We start from the raw sequence: 22,042 nt of genomic DNA, 5'->3' as shown, positions 1-22,042 counted from the left end.
CTCTCTGTGATTGATTAGTTCTGTCTTGCAACATTTGCGTGTTCAGATGAGCAGGAAAAGAGTTCTGTCCTACACAATTACTCGCTAACAAAGGTTATTCGTCCAAATCAGTGCATATTGTACGCATTATTATTTTTTTGTTAAATAAACAAAATCACTGGTAAATAAAACACACCTTAGTATCGATATTTTTTGTTTGAGAATCGATACTTTCGATACTCACGTCAGTATCGATATATCGATACTTGGGATCGATACGCCCATCCCTGAAAGGAAAACTTGAAATCGCATCATATGACCCCTTTAAAGAAAACCGATTTAAGTAAGAGCTCACAGATCACTGATGAGAATATTGCTTCACAATAAATTACATTTACACAACAAATAAATAAATAGATCCAAGTAACCTTTTTACTTGGACAAGTGAATGACTGATGCATATGACAAGGGCATATGAAATTTTAAGTCAAATTTAAAAAAAATCTCAGACACAGTAAAGATGACACAATGTCAGTTGTATACAATATAGATTCTAATTAACAAATATTTTGCACCCTGAGACCCACCTTACATGCCGAAGATTATGTTTTTTTTTTCTTTTTGGGCTGCTGAATATCTTTGCGCCACTCTCCTATGACCAGAAAAAACATTTTTTTTTTACCAAATGCTTTTATCCAATGTGATTTACATACAAACAAGAATTAATGTTAATAATTTAATGCTAATACAAATGAGAATGATCATGTCAAACTGATTGATAAAGCATAAGACAGACAAATTTTTTTTTACCATAAATCATATGCTAGGGATAACTAGATTAAAATCTACTCCGATTTTGTTGCAGATTTCTCACCTTCTTCTCACGGTCACGAGAAGAGTTTGATGGGATTATTTCCTCCCTTTTCTGTTTCTTCTTCTTTGATTTCTTGTTTGACATCCTCAGAACCCTATGACAGAACATAATATTTTTCAATTTTGAACAGTTTAATTAAAAAATCTAAAATACAGTGTATAATGTAAGAAATCCACATGTTGGTTGTTCATTACTTTTAAAGAGGAGAGCAGTAAAACTGTAGTGCTGAATGGCATTTACAACATATTACTTCAAATGTACTAAAACTAAAATTATAAAAAAAATGTTTTAATTAATTGAAATAAAGCTGAAATAAAATATGAATATTTTTTTTTTTAAATACAAAAAAATTGGCATGTAACTGAAAACAAGTTGAAGTTACTAAAACTGAAAAAAAAAAACTAATTAGAAATATGACATTTGGGTATGTTTTTTATTATTCAAAACTCTGCTGCATAATGCAAACTAATAGGAAAAAATATAGAAAGATAAGGAGTCCTACGTTTGGATTTTAAAATTTACATACAGATTTTTGCTACAGTGATATCATTAAAAACTTTATTTACAAAGTAATTTTCATACAAAAATGTAGTACCTTAGAGTGCCCTTCTAGTAAGAACTAAGTACAAGGAAAATAGTTTTTCTCCCAAGAGCTGCATATCAGCAAATCCCAGACAGAAATCCAGTTCATCCTTGAGGAACAGATAACACCAATGTAAACCTACTGAACTGAAACACCACCAACAATTAAATCTCGTCAGTGAATATGTAGGAATTTATGAATATGTGACAACCTTAGGTCACACTGAAATACACTTGTGACAATAATGTCAACCGAATGTTTACAATACAACACATTTGTCCTGACCTTCCTAACTGTTTACAAATTACAAATCTGATCATACTAAGAAACAGGGAATTCAACACTACTACAAGTTTTTATTTTCCGCAGCTTACGTGTAAAATAGATTTACCTACCACAAGCAGGAGGAATGTTGTTAAATACGACGCTAAATAACTAAGAGAAGAAAATTCTGAAGCAATGACAGCTGTTCACTTCTCAGCTAGCATTGTATTCGGCTGGTTGAATTCACTTCCGCTCTCTTTAGTTTACGTAGTTTGAGAGAAAACGATTGGATGCGCGCCCACAACGCTCAATGCGTACGGATTCTACGTACGCTAGTTTGGGAAAATGGCGGAGCTCAGGGAAGAGGACGCTGAGCAACTTCACCAGGAGGACGCCAATATAAAAGGCAAAATAATTCGAATTAATAATGATAAAATGATTCCGACGTATTTTGTAGGTTCCTTAAATAACACTCCGCATTTAGTAATTTTGTATTTTTATGCAATTTATTCGTAATACGACTTCCAAACTGCTGAAGTAAACATAGGCCTCCTCACGGAGCTCCACCATAGGACCTAGGTGTAAATAATGTAAATGTTCAAAACGTCTCTGTATCTCAGCGCATATCGACAAAGAACTGACATGTAGATAGATTACAAACACTAAATCAATCGATGCATTTTCTGAGATGAACAATAAGCTGTAAATAACAGTATTGTGCATGTAGCAATGGTCTTGTCGCGGAGCTCCGCACTAGGGCCGTTCTGCTTGGAAACATCAGCCTCGGAAAGCGGGATTGGTTACTCCATGGAAATGTGCTTTGGCTAACATACGAGGGCGCTCCAGTATAGTTGTTGAATTTTCATAGTTTTTTTTTCACTACAGTGTCTGCAAAGCGATAATTTCTCCGACCAATAGACTTGATCGGTGTCGCGTCAAAGCTGTGTGGGCGGAGTCGGTGTGGGGGAAAACAATCCTTTCCCCCTCATTGGAAAAGCATGGTGTTGACTCGGACTAGCCTACATAAAATCATTTCTGCCGCTCGACAGAGCAACATGCGTAGAAAAACTAAGCCGTATTGGGTCGGACTGTCCGTACGGTATCTGTGACTGGACAAACGACCCAACGGAATGGCCAGAGGTGTCGTGCCCGTCAATGCCGAACAAGTCAATAGAAGCCCAAACATAATCAGTTAGAATAAAATATCTTTAACGGAAGTTATCCCATTTCTTAAAAGTCGAAATTCTGAGATAATAAGTAATAAAAATGTGAGAATAAATAAATCGACCTTTTATGTCATCATTTTGATTTTTTTATCTAACAAATATGGCTTTGTACCTTATAACATTTTATGTAATAATTATGATTTACTGTAATATATTTATATGTGACCAAATCTAACCATTCCACATTGTTCACACAATAAATGCTAAAATGATTATTTCACTCCATGTTTAAAATATCATAGTTTTTAAAAAATAAGATGTGATACCAAGGCAATTTTAATGTGGCTTTCATAAAACAGAAAGAAGTTGGAATCTGTTTGTTTTAATAACAAAAAAAAAAAACCTTGGGACATGAAAGTATCCGAATTATTATTATTTTTTTTTTATGGATTAAATATTTTTAATGCAAAAGGAAAACTGGTTTGTCTCAACAATTATTTTTCTGAAATGTGAATTTCTGTGTACCTCAACAGACACTGAGAGAGATATAGAGAATAAAATGCTTGCAGATTCTGAGGCATGTGAGCAAATGCCGATTCACGAAGCCTCAACAAATCCAGTGAAAATGGAGGACAAAAATGGACAGACATCCTCCACTGTTATATCAGGTAAATATTCAACCGTATTGACTCCCTATGAAACTTATTACACTCTCCAGGCATAATGTCCCTCAGCATGGTTAAATCATTGAAACGGTCTGTCTCTGTTTCAGAGAGACATGTGTCTATCCAAACTACACTGGAAGGGCTCGAAGGGCTTGTGGATTTAAATGGAGGTAGAGAAACCAGAGTATATGTATATTCTGTGTTTATTAAAACCACCAGCAGACCACTTGGATCGGAAGCTAACAAATATGTTCACTGATTTCAACAGCTGGGAGGAAGTCTTGTCCATTGTGTCCAGAAGAGAAATTCAAGGCCTGTTACAGTCATAAGCTCAGACGGCATCTGCAGAACCTGCACTGGAAAGTTTATGTGGAATTTGAAGGTATATAGTCTTTAGTCCTTTGGCACCTCTATAATTGTCTTTTCCAACAAGCATTTGTAAGCTGTTGCCTCAGGTATCAGCTAATACATAAATAATAATAATAAAATGTTGCTTGGGAAAGTTAACTTTGTTTCCCTTTTTACAGGCCAAAAGATGTGCATCTGTCATCTACCTTGCCGACAACTCAAGTCCAGTCTAGGCTCAGACCAGGTGAGATCAGGGTTATGAAGTTTTTCTTCATGTGCATATTAATAAGGAAATAGATCCTCTGGAATGGATCTATTAATGTATGTTTTTATCTCATCTTCAGGCTCAAGGCAGACTGGTGGCTCACTACCACTGTGTGGTTTGCTCTGTCACTATTGCTCGCAAGACAGACATGATCAGTCATCTCAAACGCCACATCAACAAGGGTGAGACAGAAGCCAGCTATTCGGGGAGCTCGGATGTCCCCTTTGAAGACCCTGGTGAGCCTTTACTTTATAGATGTTGACAGAGTGACATCTTTTAAAGTGAAGGTGCTTCCTCGTTACTGACATGAAAGATAATTGTGCATTTGTGCTGACAGCGCAGCAGAGAGTGAGACAATTGCCATTAAAAGAGAACCGCCTGAACTAGATGCCAGTTTGTTCATGTGGAATAATGTAGATGTTGGAATTCTTTTTGTGTAGTTCCATTCAAGTTTTTTTTTTCTTGCAATTCAAACCCTGTGTATTCAGGTTGGGTAAGAATAGTCAAATCTAACCTAAATCATAAGGCACTCACACAATCGCAGGATGAATGTCTTCGGGAGTAACATATTGTAGAAGATTGCCTTGTGGTTGTTCATGATTAGGCCTTTGGTTTGCAGTTTAAAGTCTCACAGTAGGCATCTGTAACAATAGAACACTTTTCTTCGTTACAATATGCACATATGCATTTAGCTGCAATAACTGGAACTAATTTGTCCATTTTGATTTTCAGCGTCTTCTTCAGTCCCAGGTGGACAGGCCTATGAGATCATGAAAGAGTTGGGCACCAATGTCCAGCTCCTGCCCAACCACACCACTCCCCAGAAGACAGACACCTACTTCAGCCGCAAGATGAAGACAAACAGGTTTGAGAATTGCGTTCTTTTTTTCTGCAAAATTATCAGATTGTACAATGTGTACATTGTCCCGCCATAATTTAATATTTATTTGTTGCTTTGCAGCTTTGGTTGAAGGTTGCTTAATATTTAATATATTAATGATAATAACGATTTAATAATGTTTTTTAACATTTTATCAATTAAATAATATTTAATATTGTATTTATTTTTTCATAAACAATATATACAATTTAGAAAGAAAAATAATTAGAAAATAATTAAAATATATGGGTCATGGACATCCTGTTGAAAAACCTATAATTAAGGGTGCGTTCACACTTGTCATGTTTTGTTCGATTAAAACGAACCCTATTGCGATTGCTCTGTTAGTGCGGTTCGTTTGAGTAAGTGTGAACGCTGCCGTCCGAACCCTGGTGCGCACCAAACAAGCTTCCAAACGAACTCTGGTGCGGTTCGAATGATATATGAACGCAACACGGACCAAATATTTCAATAAGTCTCAATCTCTATGTAACCGTTGTAGGCAGCTGGTGTTCTGCTCTCTCGCCGTTCTTGCTGAGGACAGGAATCCACTCGAATGTCTCGATGCCTTTGGAGCCACTGGTAGGAAATCTACTGTACATAAAGACAAGCTAATAGCTCATGATGATGATATCATTGCTCAGGTTTTGCTCTAAATTGTTTAATAGAAATTAAAGTATAACAAAGCATATTTGCATAACATATTGATCCCTTTTGTAGGCATCATGGGTTTGCAGTGGGCAAAGCATCTGCATAACTCCGTAAAGGTTACTATAAACGACATAAATGAAGCTTGCGTTAAGATGATTAAGGAGAATTGTCATTTGAACCACATCCGAGTAGAGGGGAATCGTACGGGCCGGCAGCTAGATGGAGCGGGAGACGCAGACTCTCCCATTGCTTCGGTAGAGGTGGTGAAGATGGACGCCAATGTCATCATGCACCTGAGACCCTTTGACTACATGTGAGTAAGAGACTGAAAAAGAATGACTAAAAACACTGTACCTATGATTAGTTATTGCAAATATCAAATCTCACCACATTCTTGTCTTCAAATCAGACACCTCGACCCATTTGGAACGGCTGTGAACTATCTGGATGCAGCTTTTCGTAATGTTCGAAACTTGGGCATAGTCTCAGTGACGTCAACAGACGCTGGTTCGCTTTACTCCAAATCCCTGAATGTGACGCTTCGACATTACGGCTGCCAGATCGTCCGAACCGAGTATTACAGGGAACTCGCTGCACGTATGGTATTGGCATCTGTGGCCAGGTGGGCACTTCCTCAAATGAATTACCAAACACAAATGTATTTTATTTGACAGTTTGCAAAGTGTCTTGTTAATGCATGTACTTGCAGGGCGGCCGCACGCTGCAACAAAGGGATCGAGGTGCTATTGGCCGTGGCTCTTGAGCACTTTGTCCTCGTGGTGGTGCGAGTTCTCAGAGGGCCCACTCAGGCAGATGAGTCTGCTAAGAAACTGCGGCAGCTGTTGCACTGCCAGTGGTGTGAAGAAAGGGTGTTCCTCAAACCAGGAAGCATGGTGGAAGGTGACAAGGCATTTGGACAAACAAATAGCAGCATCCTGATAGCCTTCCTGTAGCCCAAACAGTTGAGCCAGTAATGGCAAGGTCATGGGTTTGATTCCCAAGGAATGCTTGAACTGATCAAAGTTACCAAATGCATAATGCAAATAGAAGTAGTCTAAGCATAAATAATCACATTTCTACATCTGGTATTAACAGAAAACCTGTACAGACAGCTGCCTTGCCAGTGCCATGGGAGTATGCCAGGAAAAACTGCAGTAGAGCTTGGACCACTTTGGTGAGATGATGTCATTTGTACGTAAAAACACTTGATGATGCATAATTAATCGCGCTTAAATTTTCTTATTTTTTCCTCTTTGTTGCTTCAAACATCAGGGCTGGTCCATTGTTTAACACTGGATTTCTGAGGCGGATGTTGGTGGCGGCAGTGCAGCACAATATGGAAGACATCCAGCCTCTGGTGAAGACTCTCATCTGTGAAGCTGACTGCACCACTCTCAAGCCTTTCCCTGTCCCAGGATACTCTGCCCTCTCCAACCAAGGTGTGTTTGGGTGTGCAAGTTCTGGCCGTCACTTATTTAGTAATGCTCATTTGTGATTCAGTACAACTGGAGACACTGAATCAGCTTTTTGAGCAATGGGGCCTTGACTTGAATTTTTTCATTAATTTTGACGCATCTTTGTTTTTAGTGGAGTGTGGTGTGGTCATAAAAACGTTACAGAAGGTTGAAGAGGCAGATACTTCTGACCAATCAGGTATTTGTTGCTTTATCAATATGTTTTATCTGCTGTTCTCCTCCCTACTCTTCAGGATTTAATGGTTCCTATTTATCCCAGATTAAAGGGATAGTCACCCAAAAATTAAACATCTGTCATAATTTACTCACCCTCATGTCATTCCAGCCCCATAAGCTTTAAGTTTATCTTTGAAACATTTTAAGTCCATTACACCAAAATTTCAAAGCATCAAGATATTTTAATTTAAGCTTTTAACATTGATTAGTGCACATATATAGCGCTTAGAGCCGCCCCAAGTCATAAGCGAACTAAGCGGCTGCTTGGGGGCCCCCAAGAGTACATGAAATGACAGCTTGATTTTGATATATATTTTTTTGTGATATATTATGTGAATGCACAATGATAACAATACAAAAACGCAATATTAAATAATTAAATAATTATTAAATAATTATTTATTTATTTCCTTAGCAACGCATCATGTTGGTTCAATAGCGCTGTATGACAGATGCATTGCTTTTATTTAATTTTTCCTTTTTTATTTAAAATATCCACAAACTTGTTAATTATATCATAAATTATATGATATAGCTTATTCTGATTGTCAAATATGTGTAAATTAATTAGTTTTGTTGTTTAAACAACCTTAATGACCATGTTGATCTAGGCTATAATGCGTGCCGGACGCTGTTGTGTGGATCTGTCGATTTACATCACGTAAATTCACTCGTTTCTCTCGAAATACATGAAAGTAAGTGGCCAGAGACCTGGGAGGAAAAACAGAGTAAACTTTACCTACACAATGTGTATTTGATAGGAATAAATCACGTCATCAAATTTTAATTGAAATGATTATTGCCGCTTTCCATAGAAATCAGTGTGTATTTAACAAACTATAAATGTCGTTTTTTGCTTAATTTGGCTTAATTAAAATATCTATTTAAATGTCTGAAACCTAAAATAAACTTTATGTGGTTGAACAAAAATGTGAGGGGTGTACTCACTTCTGTGAGATAAATAATATATATATATATATATATATATATATATATACATATATAAGAATATAATATAACATTTTACTTACGTATATGTCTGTGTAAAATTTTGATTAGATAGGTGATAAATTAGATTTATAGTGCGCGAATAATCAAGCAGTGACAATAATCAGTTGTATTGGTAGCACAGGGGGGGCCCCAAATAAAATTATGCTTAAGGCCCCATAAAGGCTTGGGCCTGCCCTGATAGAGCTCATCAAACATGGTAAATCTAAGCTCAAACATGCGTGGGTGGACCATACCTTTAAGTGGTGTTTATGGTTGAAATAAAAGTTGAAATGAATAGATTGTATAAAGTAAGTATGGTGCATCTTCTTTTACTTTTTGTATTCAGGGAAAAGAAAGACCACAGGGGAGGAATCTGGGAATGTGCTGAAGAAAATCAAAGCTGATACATCTTTGGAGCATCCAGCGTTCTACTACAGCATCCATCGGCACAGCATCCGCGGCATGAACATGCCCAAGTTAGTCAGCACGAACCTGTCTATACACTGTCATATACTCATGTACAATAATACAAGTGTCATAATGCAAGCAGAATGCTGACACTACTCTCTGTTCTTCTTTCAGACTGAATAAGTTCCTGCAGTATCTCACAGAGGCCGGGTTCAGAGTGAGCCGCACACACTTTGACCCAACAGGCGTGCGCACTGATGCTACCCTGGCACAGTTTAAAGAAGTGCTCACGAAATACAGCGTGCCTACATACTCGTCCGCCCCTCAGAGCAGCGCTGCCGGCTCAGACCGACGTCAAACTCTCTGATTTCAAATGAAACCAAACCAGCATTTTGATTTTGTCCATGTGGACATGCATTTGAGAGCTTGGACTGCACAAAGGTCTGATTTTTCTTTGGCTGTTTTCATTGATGAATTTTCCTGTTTATTTTATGAAGTTTGTTTCTACGACAACTTGTGGATAAAAACAAAACAAAACAAGAGTTTCATCTGAATGAAAAGGGTTGTTCCAGTTTTGTTGATGTTTTTTGTGGATTGCATTGAGGCTTTGACCCATTACGGGCTTACAGTATTTGATTAATCGGACAGTGATGCAGTATTTGACAGTTATTTTTTTGTTTTTTAAAATAGTAATCTCTAATATTTATAAAGAGCCTGTCAAAGGATTATATTGATCTTCCTTTATCTGATTTTCTATTCCACTTAATTTTTGCTTCAATGTTTTACGTGATTGCTATGACATTAATAAAACATTTCACATCATATACTGTATCTTTCTTATGAGAACACAGACATTGAGAACATTGTGTTGGTGAATCACAAACAAACAATAAATAAATCAATAAAATTTCCAGGCCACATTTTACTTAAAAAACAACAGAAAATTGACCATACATTTAAGACTATTAATAAATTCACTTTTTGGAATGTACATTATCTTATAATTTTCATAGAAATTAAGCACATTTTTCTCATTACCATAATGCACTCTCTTGAGTTTTTATTCACTGTGTAGTACGTTATAAAATTTGATTTAAAAATAGAATTTAGGGAGACATGCTTTATTGTTCTGAAAATGCAAAAACAAATCATGGAAAAATGGGCTTTATTCATTTTTTAAAATTCCTTTCATATTTGGAGTGAAAAAAGACTTGGATTTGTTCACCGGTTTTATGTGATTCATCAGCTGGAATGTACTGTCCTGTGAAAAGTCTTTACACGTAAATGAGTGCCACACCAGTACAGTTGTACTTCATTTGCATAGTACAATGTATAGACCTCCCTGAAATGTTCTAAAATTAACTTGCTGGTATGTTAATTTGAATAGAAGCTGTGGTAATAGACCTTAATGGGATCAAGTCTGTCTAGTATGTCACAGGTATATTGTATTTCACAAACAAGTCTGTAACAAAACATACCATGGTTTTTCTTTGAAGTACCTTGGATGATAACTGCTTTGATCACAGTTTAGATGCTCTTGCATATTTACAGAGAATACTGATGTATAAAGCACATATCATATAGCATATTGCTTTCATGGAATCAAAGGATCTGTGTCAAAACTTAGTGAGCTCCCTAGACAGCATTTTGGGCATCACAGGCTGTCTAGTTAGGCAGCTCTTTAGGTTTTAAAAGACAGCCCTTGAATGTCCCGGTGAGACTGTTTCATTCATGCCCCTCCCACCGTCCTGAAATATAACACCTGCTTTCGGATTCTCCCTCAGTTGTGAATACAGTGATACAGAATCATCTTCACCACAGCAGAGGAGAGCTCACCTGAACTAAGCAGAGCAGTATGGGAGCATCATCCAGTTTACTGGATGAAAACAAATCCAACTACATAAAAGGTATGTGCTGTAGGTCATTAAGTGGTTTTGGAATTTACTTTAAAAGAATTTTAGTGTGGAAATAGCATTAAAAGTTGTTTGTACATTAATGATTTATTTCCTGATGCCTCTACATAGTACATAATAATAATAATAGGTTGTTCAAAACTTTTCCCTATACTGCAATGATATGGGTAGAGAAAGAGGGTGGATGTTATCGAAATGCATGAGATGTTTTCTAATGTCCTATACTGCATGGCCTCTCTAGTAGAAAAAGATTCATGTTGAATTTGTACTTGTAAATGCCTCATTGGACAATGACTATCATCAGTGTCAATCAGATAACTGCAGTAACCTGCACAGCTGAAGTGAGAGGCAGAAACCTGTTTGTTTTCTTCTTCTGGCCATTGAAACGATATGGGTGGAGGTTTTGGTGTGTTTCAGAGAGTGTAAAGGATTAAAAGCAGCTCTGCTATTTGCTCAAATGGAAAAACACCTTAGATCTGTCAGCTGACAAAACATGCTGAAAGAGCATTACGTTACTGAGGGTGTTGTTGAAATGTGTTTTTAAACTACATTTCAGATATTTTTCCATTCATTCTCAAAACTTAGTTTGATTTTTAATGAAAGGCTCATTCTCAGGAAACTCAGGACATTTGCATCTGAAAATGTCTAGTGATGATTTTGTTTGAAAATATCACTGCTAAACTTTCAACACCCAAAAATTGTAACTGCTAAAAGGCCATGTACCCCAAATATTATATAAATGGTCAACAAATAGGTTTTTCATTGGCTGATTTTGAAACTATTATCCCCATTCCTGAAGAAGTGGTTACAAACTTGCAATGTACTACTAATTTTGATGTGTTTATCCTTATGTAAAAGCATTACAATTTTTAGTCCCATCGCAAGTTTAATTATAATTTGTATTTTTATATCTATGCATTTCACATGCACTTTCATTGAAAGCAAATTACAGAGAATTCAAGCTAGTGTATATATTTTGCCAGTCCGTGCATTCCCAGGTAACTGAACCTTGTTCCACGTGCTACACTCTACCAGTTGAGTTACAGGATTTTTTATATAAAATAGAACAGAATATAATCTATATTAACCTATATTACATTTAAAATTTGGTGCAAAAATGCCCAACAATAGCCTTAACTAGCAAATATTGTCAGACAATGTGGATATTGTAGATATCGTTCCACAAACATGCACAGAGTTTCTGAGTTCATGCAGAATTTTTTTTTTTGATGAGCTAATATAAGTAAAACCATAATAAATATCTGATAAAGACTTCAAGAGAGACTTTGTCTAAACATGGACAATTGTATTACTTATCGCTCCCTCAAATATCAGTTTATAAAGAAGTCCTATTGTTGCTGCATACCTGTGTTGGAGTGTCAAAGACAGATTCTGCATTTTTTTCACTTCCTGAAATTATTAATTTCAATAAAATCATTTATTTTTTTGTCAAATTAGATTTAATGGTGATGTTTTTCCATCTCACAAAACAGAGGCGAATCAATCAATTACGTGACTTTATATTTAGTATCCGGTTAATTATGTTATGGGGGAACAAATAGGACACAAATATGACCATTTCCTGTGAATAGTAAGAAGAGTAAAGAGTAAAGAGAGTAAACTCAAATGATGTGCTTTCACACTTAAGAAGGTGAAAAGAGAGTGCTCAACAGCTGCTCATTGTCAAGGATGTCTAAAAAAAAAACTCGAACAAACACATGTACAGGTGTTTAGGAACATTCCCGTCAACCTTGTACTCTTGTTGAAGTGTAATGATGTCTGTGTTGAGCTATGTTCATACAGAACTGGCTTTGCAGGTCATGCCGTCTCATAACGTCTATGGTAGGCCAAGCATCTTACACGTCTGAGCTCAAGAATTTAAGACATCTCAAACCACAGTTCCTTCCAAAACAATGAGTCTCTCCTTTGCGAATAAAACAATAGCTCAAGGAAGACTGCATGAGGAGATGTACTGTACACTGCAAAGAGAGAGAAAACGGTGATAGAGCAGCTCGTTACAGTATACTTTCACTCCATTGTGAAATATGTTGGAAGTGAATGCCATAGCTCTCAGCTGTCATCTAAATTTAGTTGCATGTTATGTAATGCAAGAATCTGAAAATGTATAAAAAATGTACACAAGGAATTTGAGAAAGTAGGAACACCCTCTCAGAGTGAACATTCTGGTTTGGGTGTTAAATTTAAAAGTTCGATCAGTTCCAGGGAAACGATTAATTACACATTCTGTATTAGTAACACTGCAAAATGTTTACATCAAGGCAAATGCTTTTAAATTTTCTCACTCAAGACTGTCAAGATATATTTCTTTATTTCTGAAAACAGTATATAAAATGTTTTGTTATAAATATGTTTTACAAATATAGACAGATGTTAGTCGTGACGTGCAGCCTTCTGCCATGATTAAAGTGCCTTATTACTTAATAAATACTTAATAAAATATAAAAGACACAAATAATCTTTACAAGTAGTATTAATAGTTTATAGGTAAATAATAAAACAGATTTTTGTTCTTCAACAAAAATAACCGCTTTTGAGGGGGCAAGTGAGTCAGAAGTCAGAAGAGAGATAAATACGTTGGTTTTCATGCTGGAGACCTGCATTTATTAATTTGTTGGTGTTTTTAAATCATTTTAATATTAATTTTATGTAACCACTATACAGTATATACACCACGTATATGCTGTATTGACCAATCAGCACCCAGAACTGGAACTTTCCATTTTAGAATCAAGATGATATAGTTATATAACACTGACAAGAGTGTTGAAATGTTCAGGCAGGAAGTAGTAGTCAGATTGGCTGTAAACACACATTAATATCTTCTGTTCACTGCTGTATTGTTTAGCTAATTTTGTATGTGGTACTGGGAAAAACACAATGTTCCTTTGAGAGTTCTTTTGAGACGTGCAGCTCAGTGGTGCACAAAACAGCACCACTGCACAGAAGACTCCACCTCTTTTATACTTAATCTGTATATCTGTATTTATGTTCTACTGTTAGTGTTATCTGTATGCACCAAGGGTCTGAGAGTAACGCAATTTCAATTCTCTGTGTGTATGTGCTGTACATGTGGAAGAATTGACAATAAAGCAGACTTGACTTGACTTGATTTAGACAATCTGCTGTGAATTTCCTCTCCACTCACCTCTGGACTGTACCTATTTTGTATCAGATTTTATTTTAGGCAATCAGTTTCCTTTCCTCTCATTTTTGATTTGTGCCCTCTGTACTGCAAGCTGTTTTTATAGGTTGGACTCATTGATGGTGCATTCTTCTCCAATTGAAATGCTAATTAGAATTAAAGACTTAAATTTTTAAGTTGTTGATTATCTCATGAAACAAGATAACACTTTAATAATAACAATAAGGTTCCATTTGTTAACATTAGTTAACGTGGAATAATTATTTTCATTTATTAATCTCCGATAATGATATCAACAACATCTATTATTAATAGGCTACATTAAACCCTTTGTTTCTTCCAGCTGTAATGTAGCATGTAATAATATCATGTAATTGATAAAAAATGTGCAACTCCACATTATATGTATGAAACAAAGTTGTCTTTGTTTTGTGTTGTCTTGCAGGGCAAGCGGACGAAAAATTTAAGGAGTTTGCACCGATTTATAGGAAACAATATTCTCTGGCTTACCTGTCCCAGATCCGAGATGAACTTGAGCAACGCAAAGAGGAGCACACACAGCTTCTCAAACAACGGGTAGGAATTAGATCTCATGTATGGATTCACTTCAAAACAAAGACATATGTATCATTAAGTCAATGATCATTTCTTCTTCTGAGATCGACTCGTTATATTTATTTACCCAGGCCTCTCCAGAGCCTGGAAAGGTGTTGTATGAAGAGAATGTGCAATGCTTTGATGACAGCAGGAAGTGGAAGGATAGATATATAGTAATCCGTGCCAATTACGTCCTGGAGTGCTATGAGAGCTACAAGGTATGAGCCATCATCCATCATCTAACAAATAAGCTTTTGCTGTGTGAAGTGATGATAACATTTACCCCATCATCTCTTACCTGATTTCCTGCAGAGGTTTTTGAAAGGCTCTCCTCCACTACACAGACTGATGCCTACAGGAGGCACCATTCTGACTACAGAAGAGAAATACATGGAAATGATTAACCAGTGCTGCCCTTGCACTAGCAGTGAGTACAATTAGAGTACATGCACATATTTTAAGTGAGCTAATTTTACACACGTATTCAGCCACAAAATTAATTAAAATTAACTCCAGTTGAGTGTATTGGCCTGCTCTGTAGGACTAAAATCCATCTTTTCATTATTGAGTTCAGTATCAATTTTACAAAGTTAGTATCATTTAAAGTTTTTTTCCTCATCTGATGGAGTCAGTGCAATTGAATCGATAATATTACTAAATAATAATTGTCTTATAAACCTCATTCATTAAAAATAGAAATGATAAACGTTACCTTGTTTTCCAAAGAAATCAAAAATCATCCTATTTATTTTCTTTATGCATCTTAATGGTCTTATTCTGAATTATTCTTCCATGACTTACATGGTGTGTTGTGTTGCAGATGTCCAGGAAGATTTTGCACCCCCTGTGGCGGACATGCCAGGGCAGTTCCCAGTTTATCTTAGACTTCCATACCGCCGGGATTTCTATTTCTGTTTCCAAGATGAGAACTCTCAAGTTGAATTCATCTCCATCTTATCTGACTGTGTTCGCCACCAGAACAAAGGTATGACTTTTGATGTTCAGGATGTTATGAAACCACAGTAGGAAGGTGTAACCCAGTGAAAGCTGTAGTGTGAAGAAATATTTGGTCTATTCAACAGATTTTCTCAAGAAGACGAAGTGTGAGGTTAAGGCTTTCCTCAAAGCCATTCAGCTCTATAGGCAAGAGAAAGGCCAGTATGAATCATGGGATATGCTCCTAGGCAGTGATGTGCGGGTAGGTGTCCTTTCACAATAAACAACATAGCTGTCATCGTTTGTTGAGCTAGTATGATATGGAATGTTCTAGCTGTTTAAATGTAGAACACTGCGCTAAAACAAAAAGTTTTGTAATTTAATGTGACAGTTATGACAATGTTTATCATTTCGAAACGGGCAGAACCAAACAGGCTCATTCTCTCTTTCTTTTCATAATGGTATAACTGGGTTTTTGTCCTGAAGAATTTAATGTTTTTCTCACTAAATGGTAGATTTGAGTATAAAAACACACCTAAATTGTTTCATGTTGTATTATACACTCCCACATGCGATATCTTTACTCATTCTCCAAAGCTACAAGTCACACGCTGTTACATCAGGGCTGATGTGGAATCGGAGTAATGCTGCACACTGGCAGTTTCACCCATTACAGCCAACATGACAATGAACTGTCAATAGATCACCTATGTCACATATTAAATAACTTGCTGGTAGTATATCATGTGCCATGAAGTGTCCTGAAGCTCTCAGTATAAACACTGTGGAATATTTTTTCTGGTATATACTGTACACATAAGTACAGTTAAGAAAATTGATCATTCTTACTGATGGATTAGTTGCCTTTGAAGCCATTTTAAAATAGTTGAAATGCACAGCATATTATTCATCAATATTAATGTATTAAGCTGTTTGACAACCATAAACACATACAGTGGGAGTTCATTCTTATTCTTTGTTTGTTTGAATTGCTTATATAAATTAAAGTAGTAATTTAAAAAGTAAAAAAAAAAAAAGTACTTTTTTTTCTTCATAATAAATTACTATATATTTCCACGACATTCTAATTTATTGAGATGCACCTGTATACTACTGCTTCCTTGGATTGTTTTAAGAAACTTCTTAAGACGCATCTTTTTAGTAAAGCTTTTAATTTATGATTTATTACTGTGATTCTATTTTTGATATTATGTAGTTTTGGTTGATTTGTTATTTTGTTTGTACATGTTGTAGTGCTTTGAGTTTAAGAAAGGCACATTACAAATAAAATGTATTGTTTATATATAATCGGCATTTTAGTATGATTTCTGAAGAATCATGTGACACTGAAGACTGGAGTTAAAATATATTAAAATAGAAAACATATTTCACAATATTGCCATTTTACTGTAATCAAATAAATGCAGCCTAGGTGAGCATAAGAGACTTTTTCAAAAACATCTTACCGACCCAAAACTTTTGAACGGTAGTGTTTGATGTAAATATTTATAAATGTACATTTCTTTTGCATGTTCATTAGTGAAGGTTAATGTGTTTTTGGTCCCAGTTACTGTTGTAAAAATTTGTATATATCTGAGTACTACATTTTTTCTCTTCCCACCTGGTTAGCCATGGTAACTGAGCCAGCAACGAAATACTGCACAGAGCAGGTGCAGCCGTACCTGCCAGCCATCTTGGAGGAAGTGATGGGACCCATAAGCCTGGGCTTCACAGAGGCCCGGGACTTGAGCGAGGGCATGATGGAGCAGCTGTGTCAGGACTTCCAGGACGCTGAGCAGAGGGAGGAGCTCCGACAGGTGAGAAAAACCATAATCACCATAAAAAGTTCTTATGACTTGAACTATATTTAACTGTATACTCTTTCTCTCTCACTGAAGGCTCTGTTTAAGATGAGCAAGGCTAATTTACAGAGCTGTTATGAGAAAGTGAATGGACTGGCAGATCACGTCCAAGAGCTACAGCAAACCTTCAACTATCGCATTAAAGGTCTGGTGGACAGCACACAGATAGACATAAAACAGGTACCCAAAACTGTGTATCCAAGAAGCCAACTCTTTTCTAACTTTCTGTGACTGATTCTGATCCAAAACATGTCTGTTGTGTGATTGTTTTAGCTGATGGAGAATACAGAAAACACCTTTGAGCTGCTTGTGCGAAAGGCTCTGGAGGATCCATCGGTCAGTCTTTCAATGGCTATGCAAAAGGCTTCGAACAGGGTTCTGAAGGTAAACAAATAACTTTTCAGTGACAAACACAGATGTCTGTGTTAGATTGCTTAATTTAATTTGTCTTCATGCTTCAGCAATTTGATTATGACAGCAGCACAGTGAGGAAGAGGATCTTGCAGGAGGCTTTGATCAACATCACTCTACCCAGCATCAAGAAGCACCTGGCCCCATCCTTTATAGAGGTACATTTGAGATTAGTTGCATAATGATAGACAAACAGCTACGTAAATACAAGAAGTGAAAGATTTCATATATTTACCATTGATGGTTTATATCTTCTAATAAATGTGTCTTTTCTCAAAATGTACTTTTAGGAACTACCCAAATTTGAGCAATACATATTTGCTGATTATACAAACTTCATTAATGTGGAAAACGTGTACGAGGACATTATCCAGGAGATACTGGAAAAAGACGTCAGCATGGGTATGTCACATGATCACAGCAAGGTCTCTGCACACTGCTTTTGCAAAGATGTTATTGATATTAGGGTCATTATTACAGTAGGTATAAATCACTGAATTAAAAATAAATTCAATTCAATTTTAGAACAATTATGATGTTAGCACATTCACGTACAGTGGCCGCAAAATGTTTTAGAAATAAACATGTATAGATGTCTTGGTATTATAACAAAATATCAAACCAAATTATATTTTTAAAGACAGAACAAATGTTCAAATATTTTGGGTCTATAAGAAATTAATACTTTTATTCAGCAAGGAAGCATTAAATGGATCAAAAGTGACAGTAAAGACTATTACATTGTTACAAAAAGATTTCTATTTCAGATAAATGCTGTTCTTTTGAACTTTCTATTAATCAAAATATCCCGAAAAAAATGGATGAAAGTTTTCCCAAAAATACTGTTTCCAACATATAATAAGATAATAATAAGAAATGTTTCTTGAATAATGGCTGCTGAAAATTCAGCTTTGCTTAATTACATTTTTGAATTAAAAATACATTTTAATAACATTAAAAAACATTTTTTTATCAGAGATGCTTTTGATTATTCATATCTAATGAAACCATTAAAATGGAATCCAGAAAATTAATGGAAAACAATTTGGTAAAAAATAAAACTGAATTGGAGAAAAAAAAGGAAAACATTTCATAGGGCTTTTAATAAATTGCTGTTTGATATTGTAAGCTTCATTATTTCAATTAATTAGACATGCTTTTTTAAATAAAATTAAACCATTAAAAAAAAGAGTCTAGAAAAATTCAAATGGAAAAACGGAACTTGGAAAAAAAATACAACTGAATTGATTAAATTTAATTTTACCATTAAAAGAGTCTAGAAGAAAAAAAAACGGAATCCAGAAAAAACTAAACAGAAAAAATGGAATTTGAGAAAAAATAAAATGGATTTCATAGGACACTAGAAATTATTACTATATATTATTATTAGAATTAGCTTTAAGATTTCCCTAAAACAACATTCTCAAATCTGATTTGTGCTTCTGATTGGCAGTGGTCAAGGAGGCAGCCAGCAAGAAGAAATTCAACCTGTTCTCAGAGAGCAGATACAATTTCAGTGTGTCCAGCTTATCCTTCACACCCCCAGGATCCGCACCCAGCAGCCCAGGACACTTAAATACCTCCCCAAGACTGCGCACACACATGCCTCCCTCCCCGCTGCTGGGCAATGGTCTGACAGCAAACCAATCTGTGACTGTTCACTTGTCAGAAAGCAATGCACTGGAACAAGCTCTGCCTATCATGGGAAAAATCGATGAAGGAGAAAACAAAACACTCTTAGAGGAGAGCAGTGATGATGTATTTATCACTGCTGAAACATCAACCTTGGATACATCAGCTGAGACTAAACCAGAACTCACCACAAATGCCATGGAAGCTTTGGTCAGTTCCATTCCCATTATTAAGGTAACAGAAGCTGTAGAAAGTGCTGGTAGTAGCAATTTACCAGCAGGAGGTGATGCAACGTCTTCAGACTTTGCTAATAAGCCCACAGTAGTAGTCAACCCAATCTGTATGAAAACCTCTGGCTCTAATGGTGAGCGTGCTGAAACTGAGGACAACAGCGAGGAAATGACAGAAGATTCATCAAATGATCCAGCCCGGATTAAGGCACTAATACATGAAGAAAGCACATATCCGATCGCAGTTTGTTTATCTATTCAAGATGCAGAGGACGGAGATATCTACAAAGAGTTCACAGGCAAACAAATCATGGATCTTTCAGAAAAAGCCTCAGAATCCCAGTCTTTACCAAACCTAGAGGATGAGCCCAGGCCCCTGGACTGTGTGAAGGAGATCCGGGACCTGGTAGTGGAGGTTATTGAAATAGAGGACATGGTTCAGCCTTCCAAAGACAATGGAGAAAAAGTTCAAGTTCAAACGTTCGAGGAACAAGATGCTGTAGTTTAAGTTTCAATGACCATGTCGGGAATTAAAACTTGTTCACCCCTTCATTTTTTTGTGTTAGGAGACAAACTGTACATTTTGAAGTTGGTTTCATCATTGCACAGAAGGTAATTATAGTTTACTGTAGATATACTGTATATGTATATACACACCACTATTCAAATGTTTGGGGTCAGTAAGATTTTTTTTTAAAGAAATTAATATTTTATATTGATGAAAACTGACACTAAGAACAGTAATATAATACAAAAAAATATATTTCGATTAAATGCTGTTCTTTTCAACTTTGTATTCATCAAAACATCTTAAAGTATCACAATGCCCACTATAATAATATGCAGAACTCCTGTAAAATTACATTATAAAATATATTCAAATAGAAAACGATTATTTTAAACTGTAATAATATTTCAGAATATTAACATTAAAAAAAATCTTACCAACAGCAAACTTTTCAAAGGTAGTATATATATATATTGTGTTGTATAAAAGTAGTTAAAGAGAATGAAATGTTTTTTTTCTATCTAATAAGGATTATTTGAATAAAATACATGTAATATAGATAATCTTATTTCAATATTGTTTTAAGCTAACATGTACAAATGAATTGCTTTGTTAGCATTTGAATAATATATGAAATCAAAATTGTAACATTAATATTGAGTTTGGAAATGAGTGTCCTTTGTGAATCTTTATGAGAAATCCTTCAGAAAGAAACATGCCATTTTTACAATTCCGGCAAGGTAGTTTTCAATCTTCACAACATGAGTAAAGGTTAAACAATAAGGGTCTTGAACATTTCCCCAAAATGCAAAGCTCTGTCATAGTCTGCCATGAACCAGGGATGACTGTTTACTTTAGACCCACAATGCAGGCCCGACAGGTTTGTTTTCCATGGAATCTGGATCTGTGACATATCGACAGCGAGCTGCTGTTTGTTGTTATGAACAAACGTTGAGTGACAAGTACATTTGCCACATGTGCACTGCAGGTACATTCAGCAGAACCACTGAGATCTGTGTTATATGGAGACAGTCACTACAGATTCTGCTCCGGGCATTTGGCTCCCTATATGAGATCCACATTAACAATAAGACAGTCCATCAATGCATAAATATGCATAACCACCCTTTTAAGGAATGTCTGAATGATGGGAGTGAACGATTAAGAATGAATTGAGATACACGGCATTTCACTACAATCAATGAAAGTAAACAAGGTAAGCATTTGCGGAGTTCCTGCTGTGCTAAAACCCACCTATATGCAAAAGATTTCTATCAAAGTAACATGCACAAGGAAAGCTTTTAAACATCAATTTATGTATCTCATATTGCACCACATAAAATAAAAAGGCAATTTATATAAAACAGTAATTAAGACAAGTCCCAGGCACCAATGAAATTGAGTTTCATAAATACTAAAACGCACATAAAGAGACCAGTATTATTTTAAAAGTACACTTGAGTTTGGCTACATTACAAAATACATATGAAGCTGTTAGCAGTGCACCAAGCCAAGATGGCTGGTACTACAGTATCAAAAGCAAAGAAACAGGCAACATTGTTTTGCACAATCACATTAGTGAGTAGATATTAAGACTGTAAAGTGACATTTGTTTAGCACAATCAAGATATTAAGACGGTAAAGTGACATTATTGTTCCCATGGGCACTGTGTTGTGTTGTCATGAAATGTATTTGAACAAAATACATAATTTCACATGCGAGTCCACAGAGGGGCACCACTATCATTAAAATGACCCTTATATCAGTTGCTTTATGTAAGCAACATATGCAAAACTGAAGGAAATCCTATTATGGATGACATTGATTGACTATTAACTATAAGTGCATGAAATGCAACTAAAGCTACACAATATTTTGCTTCCAGAAACCTAAGCAACTGTCATGCATTAAACGGATTTGCTTTAATGTATAAATAGATGGTGTTTTCAACGTTCATAACTTAACCAAAGACTTAAACTACTTCAGTCTGTGTGCATTGAATTTATTTAATACACGAGTTTCACA

The 22,042-nt window shown here is 35.8% G+C and overlaps 3 protein-coding genes across 4 annotated transcripts in view; 2 read left to right on the top strand and 1 right to left on the bottom strand.

The window, feature by feature from the left end:
- LOC107698376 (transcriptional protein SWT1-like) overlaps positions 1-1,938 on the bottom strand; it is a 24,683-nt gene extending 22,745 nt beyond the window's left edge. Inside the window, exons 1-4 of one of the 2 annotated variants that reach the window (XM_016499366.1) lie at positions 1,832-1,938; positions 1,449-1,582; positions 854-947; positions 567-631 (exon numbers count right to left, since the gene is read on the bottom strand). In XM_016499366.1, coding sequence (XP_016354852.1) covers positions 567-631; positions 854-937 — 149 coding nt within the window. In that variant the 5' untranslated portion in view covers positions 938-947; positions 1,449-1,582; positions 1,832-1,938. The remainder of the gene's footprint in view (positions 1-566; positions 632-853; positions 948-1,448; positions 1,583-1,831) is intronic. The other variant, XM_016499364.1, reaches the window with a different exon arrangement.
- Positions 1,939-2,001: 63 nt separating this feature from the next.
- LOC107698377 (TRMT1-like protein) lies at positions 2,002-9,586 on the top strand. The gene is made up of 16 exons (XM_016499367.1): positions 2,002-2,106; positions 3,400-3,534; positions 3,639-3,701; positions 3,800-3,913; positions 4,059-4,123; positions 4,224-4,380; positions 4,877-5,009; positions 5,527-5,606; positions 5,745-5,988; positions 6,085-6,297; positions 6,385-6,575; positions 6,771-6,849; positions 6,948-7,114; positions 7,263-7,328; positions 8,703-8,832; positions 8,939-9,586. Exons 1-16 carry the CDS (start codon positions 2,046-2,048, stop codon positions 9,129-9,131), a joined length of 2,091 nt encoding a protein of 696 aa, XP_016354853.1. The 5' UTR covers positions 2,002-2,045; the 3' UTR covers positions 9,132-9,586.
- Positions 9,587-10,570: 984 nt separating this feature from the next.
- Positions 10,571-20,200, top strand: niban1a (niban apoptosis regulator 1a). The gene is made up of 12 exons (XM_016499275.1): positions 10,571-10,671; positions 14,286-14,416; positions 14,527-14,655; positions 14,750-14,864; positions 15,258-15,422; positions 15,520-15,624; positions 17,003-17,190; positions 17,272-17,415; positions 17,509-17,619; positions 17,697-17,804; positions 17,937-18,048; positions 19,100-20,200. Exons 1-12 carry the CDS (start codon positions 10,620-10,622, stop codon positions 20,014-20,016), a joined length of 2,277 nt encoding a protein of 758 aa, XP_016354761.1. The 5' UTR covers positions 10,571-10,619; the 3' UTR covers positions 20,017-20,200.
- Positions 20,201-22,042: the final 1,842 nt, after the last annotated feature.

This window comes from Sinocyclocheilus anshuiensis, unplaced genomic scaffold (genome assembly GCF_001515605.1).
Source record: "Sinocyclocheilus anshuiensis isolate Anshui unplaced genomic scaffold, SAMN03320099.WGS_v1.1 scaffold1746, whole genome shotgun sequence".
NCBI lineage: Eukaryota > Metazoa > Chordata > Actinopteri > Cypriniformes > Cyprinidae > Sinocyclocheilus > Sinocyclocheilus anshuiensis.
Note: the sequence above shows the minus strand (reverse complement) of the source record. Positions and strands in the feature narration are given on the sequence as shown.